This window comes from Theropithecus gelada, chromosome X, assembly GCF_003255815.1.
Source record: "Theropithecus gelada isolate Dixy chromosome X, Tgel_1.0, whole genome shotgun sequence".
Classification (NCBI taxonomy): domain Eukaryota; kingdom Metazoa; phylum Chordata; class Mammalia; order Primates; family Cercopithecidae; genus Theropithecus; species Theropithecus gelada.
Window position 1 is genome coordinate 127,700,163 of NC_037689.1, and position 13,941 is coordinate 127,714,103.

The 13,941-nt window shown below is 43.1% G+C and overlaps 1 protein-coding gene across 4 annotated transcripts in view; it reads right to left on the reverse strand.

Moving 5' to 3' along the window:
* AIFM1 (apoptosis inducing factor mitochondria associated 1) overlaps positions 1-13,941 on the reverse strand; it is a 36,119-nt gene that overhangs the window by 10,338 nt on the left and 11,840 nt on the right. For 3 of the 4 annotated variants that reach the window (XM_025371910.1, XM_025371908.1, XM_025371907.1), the window contains 6 exons: positions 10,035-10,134; positions 8,322-8,446; positions 8,061-8,191; positions 6,054-6,144; positions 842-926; positions 104-180 (listed from right to left, as the gene is read on the reverse strand). The exons of the other annotated variant lie outside the window; for it this stretch is intronic. Coding sequence is in view for 2 of the 3 variants with exons in the window: in XM_025371908.1 (XP_025227693.1) it covers positions 104-180; positions 842-926; positions 6,054-6,144; positions 8,061-8,191; positions 8,322-8,446; positions 10,035-10,134 (609 nt within the window). In the remaining variant the exon portion in view is untranslated. The remainder of the gene's footprint in view (positions 1-103; positions 181-841; positions 927-6,053; positions 6,145-8,060; positions 8,192-8,321; positions 8,447-10,034; positions 10,135-13,941) is intronic. 4 annotated transcript variants of the gene reach the window in all.

Consider the following 13,941-nt stretch of genomic DNA (forward strand, 5'->3'; position numbering starts at 1 on the left):
ATAGAACTTGGATCTCCCAAGTCCCGGGTGGGTGCTTGGGGACTGCAAGATTATACTACCTCTTCAAAAACAACACAAAGAAAACACTAAAGCAGACAATTACCTTTCTGAAAAGCGTTGTTCTACTCTTCACCTCTGCTCCAGCCCTATCAATGGCAGACAGACTTCTTGGAGTACCTCCTGGAAATAAGAGAAGGAAAACCCTTTAGCCCAACAAGCAGGAGCTAGCCCAAACAATACTCCCTCCACCACACAAAGGTGGAGCCCTCTTCACTTAGCACCATGGCGGCAACAACAGGATAGGATATGAAGGCTTTGTTTGCCTTCAGCTCGCCTCCCAGCAGGCTTTTTGTCAGTTGTCTTTGAGAAGCAGATTTGAGAGTCTGTCTTCAAGGGGTACACCCTCCCCCTAGGTGGCCAAAAGGCCTTACTTTTGGCTTCCATGTTCTCTTCGAGTTTCTCATGAGGATTTGCCAGCTAGCATAGCTACATGGGTTTGATGAATTGCTTCTGTCTCCTCTCTTGGTTTCTGATTGCAACTGGCAATGAAGCCACAAACAACATCACTTTTAGGGCACAGGGCACAGGGTGAAGGCTAAGCAGGGAGAGAAAAAAGAGCAACTTCTTCATGCCTTTACTGGGAGAAGAGCAAGGATCATCCAGAAGGGCTGGTGATCCAGGATGCCTGGACACAGCCAGCTTTTGTACCAAGAGAAGACACCCACTTCAGAGAGTCTGGGTTTCCATTTTCTTAAGTAGTAATACCTTCTACAGAGAAAGCTGGACTCTAAAACTTGAATGAGCTGTATCAGGGAAGAAAGCCATCTCCAGAAATGCTCACCTGTTGCAATCAAGCACTTTTCATAGGTTATTTGAGAGCCATCATTAAGTTTCACCATGTTGCCTCTCACATCCAGCTGTACTACCTGGTACAGTCACACACATACACAAAAGAGGTAGAGATGAATTAGCTTTGAAAAAAATTTATTGATATATAATTCACATCAAATTCACCATTTTAAAGTGTGGAATTCTGTGGATTTCAATATATTCACAAGGTTGTGCCACCATCACCACTATCTGATTTCAGAATATTTCCATCACCACCCCCAAACTCCAGGCCAATAAGAAGCTGTCAGTCCAGGACGGGCACAGTGACTCATGCCTGTAATCCCAACACTCTGGGAGGCTGAGGCGGGCGGATCACTGAGGCCATGAGTTCGAGACCAGCCTGGCCAATATGGCAAAACCCCGTCTCTACTAAAAATACAAAAATTAGCCAGGTGTGGTGGCATATGCCTGTGGTCCCAGCTACTGGGGAGACTGAGGTAGGAGAATCACTTGAACCTGGGAGGCAAAGGTTGCAGTGAGCCGAGATCATGCCACTGCACTCCAGCCTGGGCAACAGAGGAAAATTCTGTCTCAAAACAAAACAAAACAAAAAACAAACAAACAAACACAAAAGTTGTCAGCCCAATAAGAAGAATTAGTTCTTGACCTAAAGCGATCCTTAAGAAACCATATCCAAGTAATCATGGGAACCACAGTTTCTGGTACCCAGTTTTTTTCAGGCAGTCATATGTTGGAAATAGACAGAAAGCAGGTAACATTAGAGCAAGTCATGACAGTCCTGAAGCCCTGCCCCATGTGTGGAAAAGGAGAATCGGAATAGCCTTTCTTATTTGGCTGTTTGGAATTACTTATTATTACTTTGTTAATAACCCTCCCACATCTACAACATTTTTACAGAATGCTTTCTCCAACTTGTAGCCTTCACTGAAACTTGGCTCTCTCTTAAGGAGAGCTTACATGTAGAGGCTGTTAGTTCCCCCACACTCCACATCGCAAGGCCAGGAGGAGGTGTTGGCATTTTGCAAGCTTCTTGAGGTTACTGGTCTGCTGCTTCCAGATTCTTGTACTTTCATTCTCTTCTGAGGGACATCAGAGGAGTCCTATATTCCTATGAATCACTTTTTTGAGCCACCTCCTCGCCACTCCTTCTGATTCACTGAATACCTTGGAAACTGGCTCATACTGTTCCTCATCTTGTTATCTCCTAAACCGCTCCTTCTACCTCAATTATCCTACTTGTTGGTCACAATTTTCCATCCCTTCAGCTTTCGCTCAGTCTGTCTCCTATACTTGCTTTCAATTTTCTCTGTTTATTTGACTAGCTGCTCCATTCTAACTAATTTGGGCTGATGGTAGAACATCCAAACTGTTCTTTTGCCAGTACCTTTAATTCCCTTGCACCCTACTCCTTCTTATGGTTAAGAGTTTGAGCTTTGGAGTCAGAGAGAATAGGCACCCAGTCTTTGCTCCACTCTTTACTAGCTATGAGACCATTCAATTAAGCACCTACTATGTATCAAGTTTAGACAGTGATCCTCACTGCTTTCAGAGTTTAGTGCCCAAGACAATTTAACAAGCACTAACAGTAATCAAGAGTGATACATGTGATATGAGTGGTAAGAACAGTGCAGGTAGTACTGGGAACATATGACATATGCCATCTAGTCAGGGTGGGTTGGGTAAAGCTTTCTAGAGGCAATGACATGAACTGAGATCTGATGCAGCTTCTTTAGCCTCCTTTGATTTGTCCCTGGTAAGCTCCCTCTTCAATCCAATCCCGCTACTCAACCCTCACGTTGCTCGCTCTCAGATAACCATCTTATGTTCTATTGTATTGTGAAAACAAATGAAGCCATTAGATGTGATCTTCCACAGCTTCCCATGAGGCATAAGGGCTCCCCACCACCCCTGCCCAGCCTATTAACATTCTTGTCCCATCCAACAGGTCCCGCCTTTGATTCTACGTCCTCTTCATGCTTTTATCCAATTGCCATCTCTCTCTTCTCATTTAAATCTTTTGAAAGAGTACTTTACCCTCTTTTCTAACTTCCCAATGGTATCTGTTTTATTTTATTTTATTTTATTATTTTTTTGAGATGGAGTCTTGTTCTGTCACCCAGGCTGGAGTGCACTGATGCAATCTTGGCTCACTGCAACCTCCGCCTCCTGGATTCAAGCAATTCTTGTGCTTCAGCCTCCTGAGTAGCTGGGATTACAGGTGTGCACTACCACACCCGGCTAATTTTTGTATTTTTAGTAGAGACGTGTTTTCACCATGTTGGCCAGGCTGGTCTCTAACTCCTGACCTCAAGCGATTCACCTGCTTCAGCCTCCCAAAGGTATCTGAACCGCCAAATCTCACGGTGCATTTTACAGTTCTTTTCTTCCCAGATTCCTCTGCCACAGTAATACTGTGGATCACATCCTCCTTCTTGAAACTCCCTATATCCTTGGCTCCTGTCCTCAGGTTTTGGGTTCTTCTTAACCCTGCCTCCTAAAAATTGGGGTTCCCCAGGGCTCTATCCTTGCCTTACTCCTCTTCTCACCAGATCAGTTCTCCCCGGGAGGCTTCACCTACTCTCATGGTTTCAACTCCTACACATATGCAGATGATTCTCGACTCTCTGTCTGAGCCCAGGTCCCCTGAGCGTAGCAGTCATATGTCCAACTGCCCAGAAGACACCTTCACACAGATATTCCACTTCATACTTAATGGTCCAAAACTGAATTCTATCTTCTCCCTTAAACTAGCTCTTCCTCTTGTAATGTCTTTTTCAGCTGGGGGTACCCTGCCATCCACTCAGACATGCAGGCTAGAAATTAGAAAATCATCTTTGCCTCCTCCATCTCCTACCTTTAACCAACCACCAAGCCTCATCAAGCATGCCTCCTAAGCATGCCTCAAGTGTGCTCCCTACTTCTCTTCACCTTTCTATCAAGAAGTAATACTGGCTGGACATGATGGCTCACGCCTGTAATCTCAGCACTTTGGGAAGCCAAGGTGGGTGGATCACCTAAGGTCAGGAGTTCGAGACCAACCTGGCCTACATGGTGAAACCCCGTCTCTACTAAAAAGACAAAAAAAAATTAGCCAGGTATGGTGGCGCATGCAGCTACTTAGGAGGCTAAGGCAGGAGAATCACTTGAACCTGGAAGGCAGAGGTTGCAGTGAGCCAAGATCATGCCACTGTACTCCAGCCTGGGCAACAGAGTGAGAATCTGTCTCAAAAAAAAAAAAAAAAAAAAAAAAATTAATACACTGTACACTGATGCTATTAATAGTTTAGGCTCTGGAATCAGAATATCTGGGTTCCAATTCTGTGGCCTCAGACAGACCCGGGTTCAACTTCTCTCCCTACCGCTTACTAGCTATGTGAGTTTAGGCAAATTATTTAAAATTTATTTATTTTTAAAAATTTCAACTTATTTCTCTGTAAGAGGGAAATAATATTCACCTCATAAGATTATTGGGAGGATAAAATGAGATGGTACACATAAAGCATTTGATAACTGTGCTTACAAGATTAGAATAGGTACTATACAAATTTTACCTCTTACTTTCTTCTTCATCATCATCATCATCACACCACTACTATTCTAATTTGGGCTCTCATCACCTGTTGCCTAGATTATTGCAATAATCTCTGAAATGGTCTCCCTCTAGTCTTGTCTCACTGAAATCCATCCTCCTCACAGCCAATAGTGATTATTTAAAATTCAATTGCCTAAGGCCGGGCGCGGTGGCTCAAGCCTGTAATCCCAGCACTTTGGGAGGCCGAGACGGGCGGATCACGAGGTCAGGAGATCGAGACCATCCTGGCTAACACGGTGAAACCCCGTCTCTACTAAAAAATACAAAAAACTAGCCGGGCGAGGTGGCGGGCGCCTGTAGTCCCGGCTACTCGGGAGGCTGAGGCAGGAGAATGGCATAAACCCGGGAGGCGGAGCTTGCAGTGAGCTGAGATCCGGCCACTGTACTCCAGCCTGGGCGACAGAGCGAGACTCCGTCTCAAAAAAAAAAAAAATTCAATTGCCTAAAATGCAACAGCTCCCCAGCTCTCCAGTGCAGAAAAAGCTCTTTCATGCAAAGCCCTCCACAATCAGGCCCCCTGCTTCATCTCTTGCCACTTCCTAATTTGTACCTAACTGCTCTGTCAGTACCGAGCTGCTGCTCTGTCAGTACCGAGCTGCTTCTATTTCCTGGCACCAAACATGCTTTTTTGTACCCCTGTGCTTCTGCTTAAATGCTGTTCTTTTTTACTTGAATGCTCTTCACTCTTCTCTAGTCTGGTGAATGCCTCTTCATTCCATAAGACTGCCCATTCTGTAAGACCTTCTCCTCCAGAAAGCCTTTCCTGATGTCATCACTCAACTGGGCATGCTTCCCAGTATTTCCCACAACATAGTGCACAGATCTCTCTTACTACACACCTATGTGTTATGATTATGTATTTATGTTTCTGCCTAATACAGTTAGCCCCTAGAGGGCAGGGCCTGAGTGTTGTTTACACATAGGGGACACAATGTCTCATTACCAGCTTATCAACAAACCTATATCCATCTTCTCTGTCTAATGTCCCCTTATAGGAGAAGTGGGTATGTTTCTAACAAACGACAATCCCTCCATTTATGCTGTGTATCTCATCTACTCTGGGCTTTTGCTCCTTCAGAAAACACCTCCCTATTGGAACACTGCCATTAGTTTACACACACACTCTAGTACCTGCCATTAACAACAATAAAATATAACAAAACCATCCTGGGACTCCAGAAATACCCTCTAATAACTGACCTTATTACTCAGACACTCACCTTTTAAAGTCTAACAATATCTTCTATGCTGAGTTATGCCCAAATTATTTTACTATAATGAATAATACATATTTGTCAATCTTTTCTCATCAATAATCCCAGAGAGAAGTTAGCGTGGGAAAATAGGAAGGATGAGGAAGGGTAGAAGAGCAAATAGGAGAGATAACAGCTTTCAGGGTCAAGTTGAGTCAGCATGCTACCCTAGGCTTTGATACTAGTGCTTTCCCCAGAAAGACACACTCAGCATTATTAAACTTAAAGCAGCTCGATCCTTCTTTGATGAGCTACAATGGCAGGACAGACATCAACGGTAATGGAAACACACATCACCATACTGGCTGGTGGGCACGTACGTACAGCCTGACAAAGGAAGCGGTCTACTAGCTCACCTTCTTCCCAGTGAGGACGGCCACACCACCATTCTCAATGTGAGGCAGGTCCTGAGCAGAGACATAGAAAGAAGGTGGCTGGAAATATATGCTGTATGGAGCAGAGAGGGAGAATATTATAAGCATGTGGAACTGTTATCAGCTTCCCCCATAGCTTTAATAAAACTGTTTCCATTATCAGAAACTGTAAGGGACGTTTTCCAAAGTAAGTCTCCAAGTCTATTAAATCGTGGTCATGACTTGCTTACATACAGGCATCCAGATCAGGAGTTCTCAACCTGGGGCAATTTTGCCCCCAGGGGATGTTTGCCAGTGTCCAGAGACAATCTAGGTTGTAACAACTTGGGTAAGGATGCTACTCATATCCAGTGGGTAATGGCCAGGGATGCTGCTAACCATCCTACGATGCACTGGACAGCTCCCCACTCCCAGCAAAGTGTTATCCTGCTCCAAATGTCTATAGTGCTGAGGCTGAGGATCTTGCTCTAGATTTAGTTTCATTTCAAAGTAAGAACAAGTGGAGCACTCACGGAGCTGGTATTCACATATCCACCCAAATGGGTTGTCCAGAATGGTGCTCTTCAATGGAACAACTAATTCTAGCTCCTGAGATGACTCTGCCTCAAACAGTTATCAACTATGATATATTAATATTAATTAATTTATTAATATTGGCTGGGTGCAGTGGCTCAGGTCTGTAACCCCAGTGCTTTGGGAGCCCAAGGTGGAAGGATCACTTGAGGCCAGGAGTTTGAGAACAGATTGGGCAACATAGCAAGATCTCATCTCTAGAAAAAAAATTTTTAAATTAATAAAAAGCACATGGTGGTACACACCTATAGTCCTAGTTACTCAGGAGGCTGAGGTGGGAGGATCACCTGAGCCCAGGAGTTTGAGACTGCAGTGAGCTACGATTTGGCCACTGTACTCCAGCATGGGTGACAGAGCCAGACCCTGTCTCTAAAAATATGTATGTATGTATGTATATATGCATAAATATACATATAAAGTTAGCCACTAACTTAATTGAAAGTATACATCCTGTTTGAAAATGGAACATGATAGTGGGGGTGAGGGAGAAGGGTAAGTTTGTAAAATTTGGTCCGGTATCAAAGCGGTCACCAATGAGAAAAAAACTGGAACCCAAAGAACATGGTACTAAAATTAAGAGATCTATGTTGTCCTTCAAAAGGAAAAAGCTTCTGGACCTGTATCTCCAAGTCTGTCATGCAAAAATTCTAACAGAGGCTCTTCCTTACAGTCTTCCTACTCTACTCCTGAAATTCTAAATGCCTGCTAGGCTGTCAAAGAGAGTGCTGTTAAAGTTTCTTTTCTTCTGCTCTTGTAGGACATGTCTAGGCAAGTATAAAGAAGTGATGGCTGGGCACAGTGGCTCATGCCTGTAATCCCAGCAATTTGGGAGGCCGAGGCGGGGCAGATTACAAGGTCAGGAGATCGAGACCATCTTGGTCAACATGGTGAAACCCTGTCTCTACTAAAATACAAAGAAATTAGCTGGGCGTGGTGGTGCGTGCCTGTAATCCCAGCTACTTGAGAGGCTGAGGCAGGGGAATTGCTTGAACCTGGGAGGCGGAGGTTGCAGTGAGCTGAGATTGTGCCACTGTACTGCACTCCAGCCTGGTGACAGAGCAGCAAGACTCTGTCTCAAAAAAAAAAAGAAAAAAAAAAAAAAGAAGTGACAATACAGGCCAAGTTGATCTTCACCTAAAGAAACTTAACATAAAGGTTCCAGAAATAGGAACATTAGTATTTCAGAGGCCAATATTACACCATCAACTGTTGGTAGATCTGGTAACAGAATCCAGGACTCTTGCCCTTTGTAGACTGTTATCTCTAAGCCGTACCAAGTGTGGACCGTAGTAGACTCTAGTGGACAGCCAAGTCATCCCTCCTATTCACTGTACACAGTCAGTGGCAAAATCCTAACCTACTCTCTGTGCTTAGCTGAAGTTGTTAGTCAGGCTCATTTTACATAGGCAAACACACCTTCTCTCTTTTCCATTCCACTGTTTGAATCGCAGTGTCTTTGTGACATTTGGGTCATCTGAAAACCACAGTTCTTTTGAAAGAGGAGGTCGCATGTATGGCAGCTCAGGATCTTCAGATACAATCAGTACCTTCAGACATAAAAATCATGATGCTTATCAGAGCCAAGTAATTTAAGAGGCAAATGTCAAAACGTTCACATTAGCTAAATACTTGCAGACTGTACCCTCTGCACCAAGCCAAAAAAAACATGTACCTTACCCTGGCCCCAGGATCCCGAGCCCGGATGGATCTGGCTGCAGCAAAAGCAGCCGTGCCTCCACCAATTAGCAGAAAAGGAACATGACTTGGCACGCTGTCTTGAGGAACTTCCTCTCCTTCTGAAGCTGAAAGCAACAGAACACACTGGATGAATCTTCTTGAAGTCTCAGATGATTCTTTGCCACTGTTAAAAAAAAATCACCTTGCACTTGTCTCAATCCTCCACATAAAGCTAGCAAAACATAGGACCTACATTAACCTTAACAATCTTCACAGCATCCTGATGGGAGAGGAAAAGCAAGTATCCCTTTCATTTCATAAGTGACAAATAGGAGAATGATTTCACCAATGTCATTCATTCATCAGTTCTGAACTGGTACTAGGACATGGCTTAAATATTTAGTTACTTCTAAAACATTTAGAAAGTATACATCAGTAGGCTTCTGCCTTTCCCATCAATTTCCTAGAGATCACCAGGAAAATATCAAGCTCAGTTTCACCTTCCATTAGCAACAAAGGGAGAAAATCCAGGGGGTCAATTGGGGATTATTATACAATGTTCAAGAATAAGGAGGTGCTTTTGAAAAAAGCAGAACAAACTGCCCACCCAGAGTTGTGGGGCTTATTAAAGGATTAAAACATTCCTCTCTGAAAATTGAAGCGAATCATGTGAAATGGAAGTGATGGCTAGGGTATGTGCTTTAGGAAAGCAAATATACCTTTAGCAACTCGAAACTGCAAAGACTCAAAAAGAGAACAAAACAGGGGAACAAAACCAGAAGAATTTCCTCATTTAAAAAATGGCTTTTGGCCGAGTGTGGTGGCTCACACCTGTAATCCCAGCACTTTGGGAGGCTGAAGCAGGCGGATCACCTGAGGTCAGGGTTTCAAGACCAGCCTGGCCAACATGGTGAAACCCTGTCTCTACTAAACATACAAAATTAGCCAGGCATGGTGGCGTGTGCCTGTAATCCTAGCTACTCCAGAGGCTGAGGCAGGAGAATCGCTTCAACCCAGGAGGCGGAGGTTGCAGTGAGACAAGATCAGGCCACTGCACTCCTGCCTGGGCAAAAAGAGTGAAACTCCGTCTCAAAAAAAAAAAAATGGTTTTCATCTCTTTTCCAATAGTTTTCCTTGCTAAGCTTGCCTTTTAAGAGATTTCTTTTTTTTTTTTTTTTTTTTTTAAGACAGAGTCTTGCTCTGTCGCCCAAGCTGGAGTGCAGCAGTGTGATCTTGGCTCACTGCAACCTCTGCTGCTTGGGTTCAAGTGATTCTCATGCCTCAGCCTCCCGAGTAGCTAGGATTACAGGTGCCTGCCACCACACCTGGCTAATTTTTGTATTTTTAGTATAGATGGGGTTTCACCATGTTGGCCAGGCTGGTCTCGAGCTCTTGACCTCAGCTGACCTGCACGTCTCGGCCTCACAAAGTGCTGGGATGACAGGTGTGAGCCACCATGCCCAGCCAAGAGACTAATATTAATATACAGAAAAACAACCAATCATAATCATCACTAGCTTTATTCTCAAACCCAAATTTCAGCCAAATGCTTTAAATCACTCCCAGTTCTAGGGTAATACCATACTTTCTAGATGCTTGCAATCTCATACCACCATTGCTTCTACAAGACATCCATGAATCACAGCACCCCAACTGTTTATAACTTTCCCTTTGTGAGTCTCAAATCATAGCAAGAATTAAGGGAATACTCACCAGATGATGCGGCCTTTTTCTGTTTCTGTTCTGGTGTCAGCCCTAACCCTGAAATTCTTTCGTTGTATCTTTTTTCGTCCTCTTTTATAGTCTTGTAGGCCTGCAGATCCAAACATGGAGAAAGTTTATTTCACCATACAGCTAGCTCATACTGTAAGTAATATTATCTTTCAATTAAATGAGAAGCTTTTGTCTATCTGATGTTAGTTCCTCTATGTCAAAACCACAAAGACAAAGTTGTTTTCTTAAGAAATAAAAAATACTGGGTGTGCACATGCTTGGTATGGAAAAAATATGTGTAAGCAGATGAAAATATTCCAGTTTCAGATTTTTAGGCTCTCTGTAAAGAATTCTCCCCATATTTTATTCTGAATGTACAGTTTAAGAAAAAAGAAAAAAACATTTTATACTAGAAGAATAAAGCACTAGAAAGGGCTAATCTTTATATGAAGCACAGAACGGGGGTTTGGACTATGCTGGACACTAGCTGTGAAATCAATCTATAGGGGTCCCGGGTAGGAAGCTGGGACACAAGTTTTCCTGGTCAACATTCTGGCTTTTGCTGCGTACTCACATAGTGGTCAGAAACATGGCCGCCTGTATTCTATTTTTAGAGAGTTACCCATCATTCCCTCAATGGTCTGTCCTTTTCCTAAACTCACGAGGTAGAAGGGACCTCATTCAGAAAAACTACACACAGATTATTTACTAGGGTGTCAAACACCTTGCTTAAACACCTGTTATATTCCAAATATTCTATCTTCTCTAGCCTTTCAAATTGGAAAAGGGTAATTTTACCATTATGACTAGTTGTGTTGTTTTTTTTTTTTTAACATACAGCACCAGAATTTATTGGAGACCTTTTAAAGAAAAGGTAGGCAAGAATGACTTGACATTATAATGCTTTTGGCTGGGCATGGTGACTCACAACTGTAATCCCAGCACTTTGGGAGGCTGAGGTGGGCAGATCACCTGAGGTGAGGAGTTTGAGACCAGCCTGGCCAACATGGTGAAACCCCGTCTCTACTAAAAATACAAAAATTAGCTGGGTGAGGTGATGCACGCCTGTAGTCCCAGCTACTTGGGAGGTTGAGGCATGAGAATTGCTTGAACCCAGGAGGTGGAGGTTGCAGTGAGCTGAGATCACATCACTGCACTCCAGTGTAGACGACAGAGTGAGACTCTGTCTCAAAAAAAAAAAAAAACCTACAACGCTTTCACTCTTTTGTACCCCACAGGGTAAACAAAACAGGAATTTAAGTGAACATATGTCAAATGAAATCTCAGATTAATTAATTGTAGGAGAAAGTAAAGACAATCAGAGGAACTATCATAAAACATATTCTTTTTTTTTTTTTTTTTTTTTTTGAGACGTAGTCTCACTCTGTTGCCCAGGCTGGAGTGCAGTGGCGTGATCTCAGCTTACCACAACCTCCGCCTCCCAGGTTCAAGTGATTCTCCTGCCTCAGCCTCCAGAGTAGCTGGGACTACAGGCACACGCTACCATGCCCAGATAATTTTTGTATTTTTAGTAGAGGTGGGGGTTTCACTATGTTGGCCAGGCTGGTCTCGAACCCTTGACCTTGTGATCCGCCCACCTCGGCCTCCCAAAGTGCTGAGATTACAGATGTGAGCCACCGCACCCGACCCCATAAAACATATTCTAAGAATACTTCTATGACTTCCTTCCAGAACAGCCCATCAGGCAATGTGCTGCAATTGAGGAACCTGGACCCTGAGAGCTGGGTTTAACCTGGAAGCATTTAACATTGTGACAAATGAAGTAGAAAGAAGTACTGTATGTGAAAAGACAATAGCTACTCCTTGAATTTACTACTAAATTTATCAAATAAACGAATTCAATTAACATTAATTTCAGGAAGAGTTTTTATCTTGGCATCAGATACTAATACACAAGTCCAGTATTTACTCATACCTTAAAAACATTTAAGAAAGGGACTTTGGCTGGGCACAGTGGCTGACACCTGTAATTCCAGCACTTTGGGAGGCCAAGTTGGGGGGATCACTTGAGGCCCGGAGTTCGAGACTAGCCTGGCCAACACAGCAAACTCGTCTCTATTAAAAATAAAAAAAGTAGCTAGGTGTGGTGGGGCGCACCTATGATCCCAGCTACTAGGGAGGCTGAGACAAGAGAATCACCTGAACCCGGGAGATGGTGGCTGCAGTGAGCCGAGATCGCACCACTGCACTCCAGCCTGGGTGACAGAGCGAGACTCTGTCTCAAAAACAAATACACAACAAAAAAACCCTAGAGGGGAAAACTTCTCAAGAAAAGAGAAGAGAGAAGAGAAGAGAAGAGAAGAGAAGAAAAGAGACGAGACGAGACGAGACGAGAGATGAGGTTTTACCTAAAAAGATGGCTTACTCTGGTCAACATGAATGAAAAGAGAAATAAACAGGGGCCATGTTCATTGAGAGGAATATCCCAAAATAGCCTAAGCCCAGCTCACACTTGCTAATGGCTTACACATGAAGGGAAGAGCAGACCAAGAAATATCTAGGTTTAGTGGGGAAAGGGCAAGAATGAGGTTGGTATGTCTGACATATATATAAATGTATTTATTTCTTTACCTTTCCCCCAAGGTTTCTGTACTCCTAGTTTGCACAGATTTCCAATTAATGACATGAATACATGTCAGGTTAAGAAAAACTATAAATTTATGAAAACTATTAGTGAAGACAACTTTTCTAAACAGATGAATATGGTGGCATTTATCCAACTTAATGGGATTTGAAAGGCAACAGGTCATTTTCTGAATGAGGCAACACAATCCTATAGTTTAACAACGGCAAAGGGCCCAAATACTAAATCTTATTAAATATTCTAAAGGCTACTTTGGCTCTGCCCACCAACAAAAAATAGAGGACTGAGATTTGAGGATCTGCCTCAGGTCCTAGTGAAAGTTACCAGCAAAAAGAGGAAAAACTCTCACATCAATCCGAATCAGAAGTTCATATTTACAATCCAAGCAGCGGAAGCACTGTTGAAATCAGTGTTTTTCAAACTGTGGTTGCATGCCGTTAGTGGGTTGTGAAGTCAATTTAGTAGGTTGCAACCAGCATTAGACGCAGACACAAATGGAAGAGAACAGAAGCTAGAGTAATTACATGACACCTAGTAAGAGTCGTTTTTGAAGCTCTGTTTCTGTTTTATGTATTTGTGGTCATAAAATAGGTTGTAAGAGAAATGTATTTCTCACTGCAGATCATGGTAAAAATTTTTGAAAGTCGGCAGTTTACTCCCTTCTTTTTGGAGGGTAAAGTGGGAGGGAGGTAAAGAGCTCCCAATAAAGGAATTGCCAAAGTAATATTTATACTTAAGTTAAGAACATTTCTTCAAGTGAGAGAAAAAAGTTACGAAGAAATACTGCTCACTGTTATGGACTGAATGTTTCCTATTCCTATATTGAAGCCTTAACCCCTTATGTGATGGTATTTGGCAATGGGGTTTTGGGGAGGTGATAATGGTTGAATGAAGTCTTAAGGGTGGGGACCTAATCAGATAGGGCTGGAGCTCATATAGGAAAGGGAAGACACCAGAGTTCCCTTGCTCACTCTTTCTCCCTGTCTGCCCCCCACCCCCCAAAACCATGTGAGGACACAGCAAGAGGGTGGCTGTCTGAAAGCTAAGAAGAGAGCCCTCAACAGAAACTGAACCCTGTCTGACCTTGATCTTGGCCTTTCCAGCCTTCAGAGCTATGAGAAAATAAACCTCTGTTGTTTAAGCCACTCAGTCTGTGGTGTTTTGTTATGGCAGCCCAATAAACTAATACAAACGTTCCCAACAACTTACAGCAATATCCGATCAAATCTGAACATCGATTTTAAATTCATCGTTCTCTTGAGACTAATACCAATTTCAGACAAAAAAACTAAGCCACCTCAG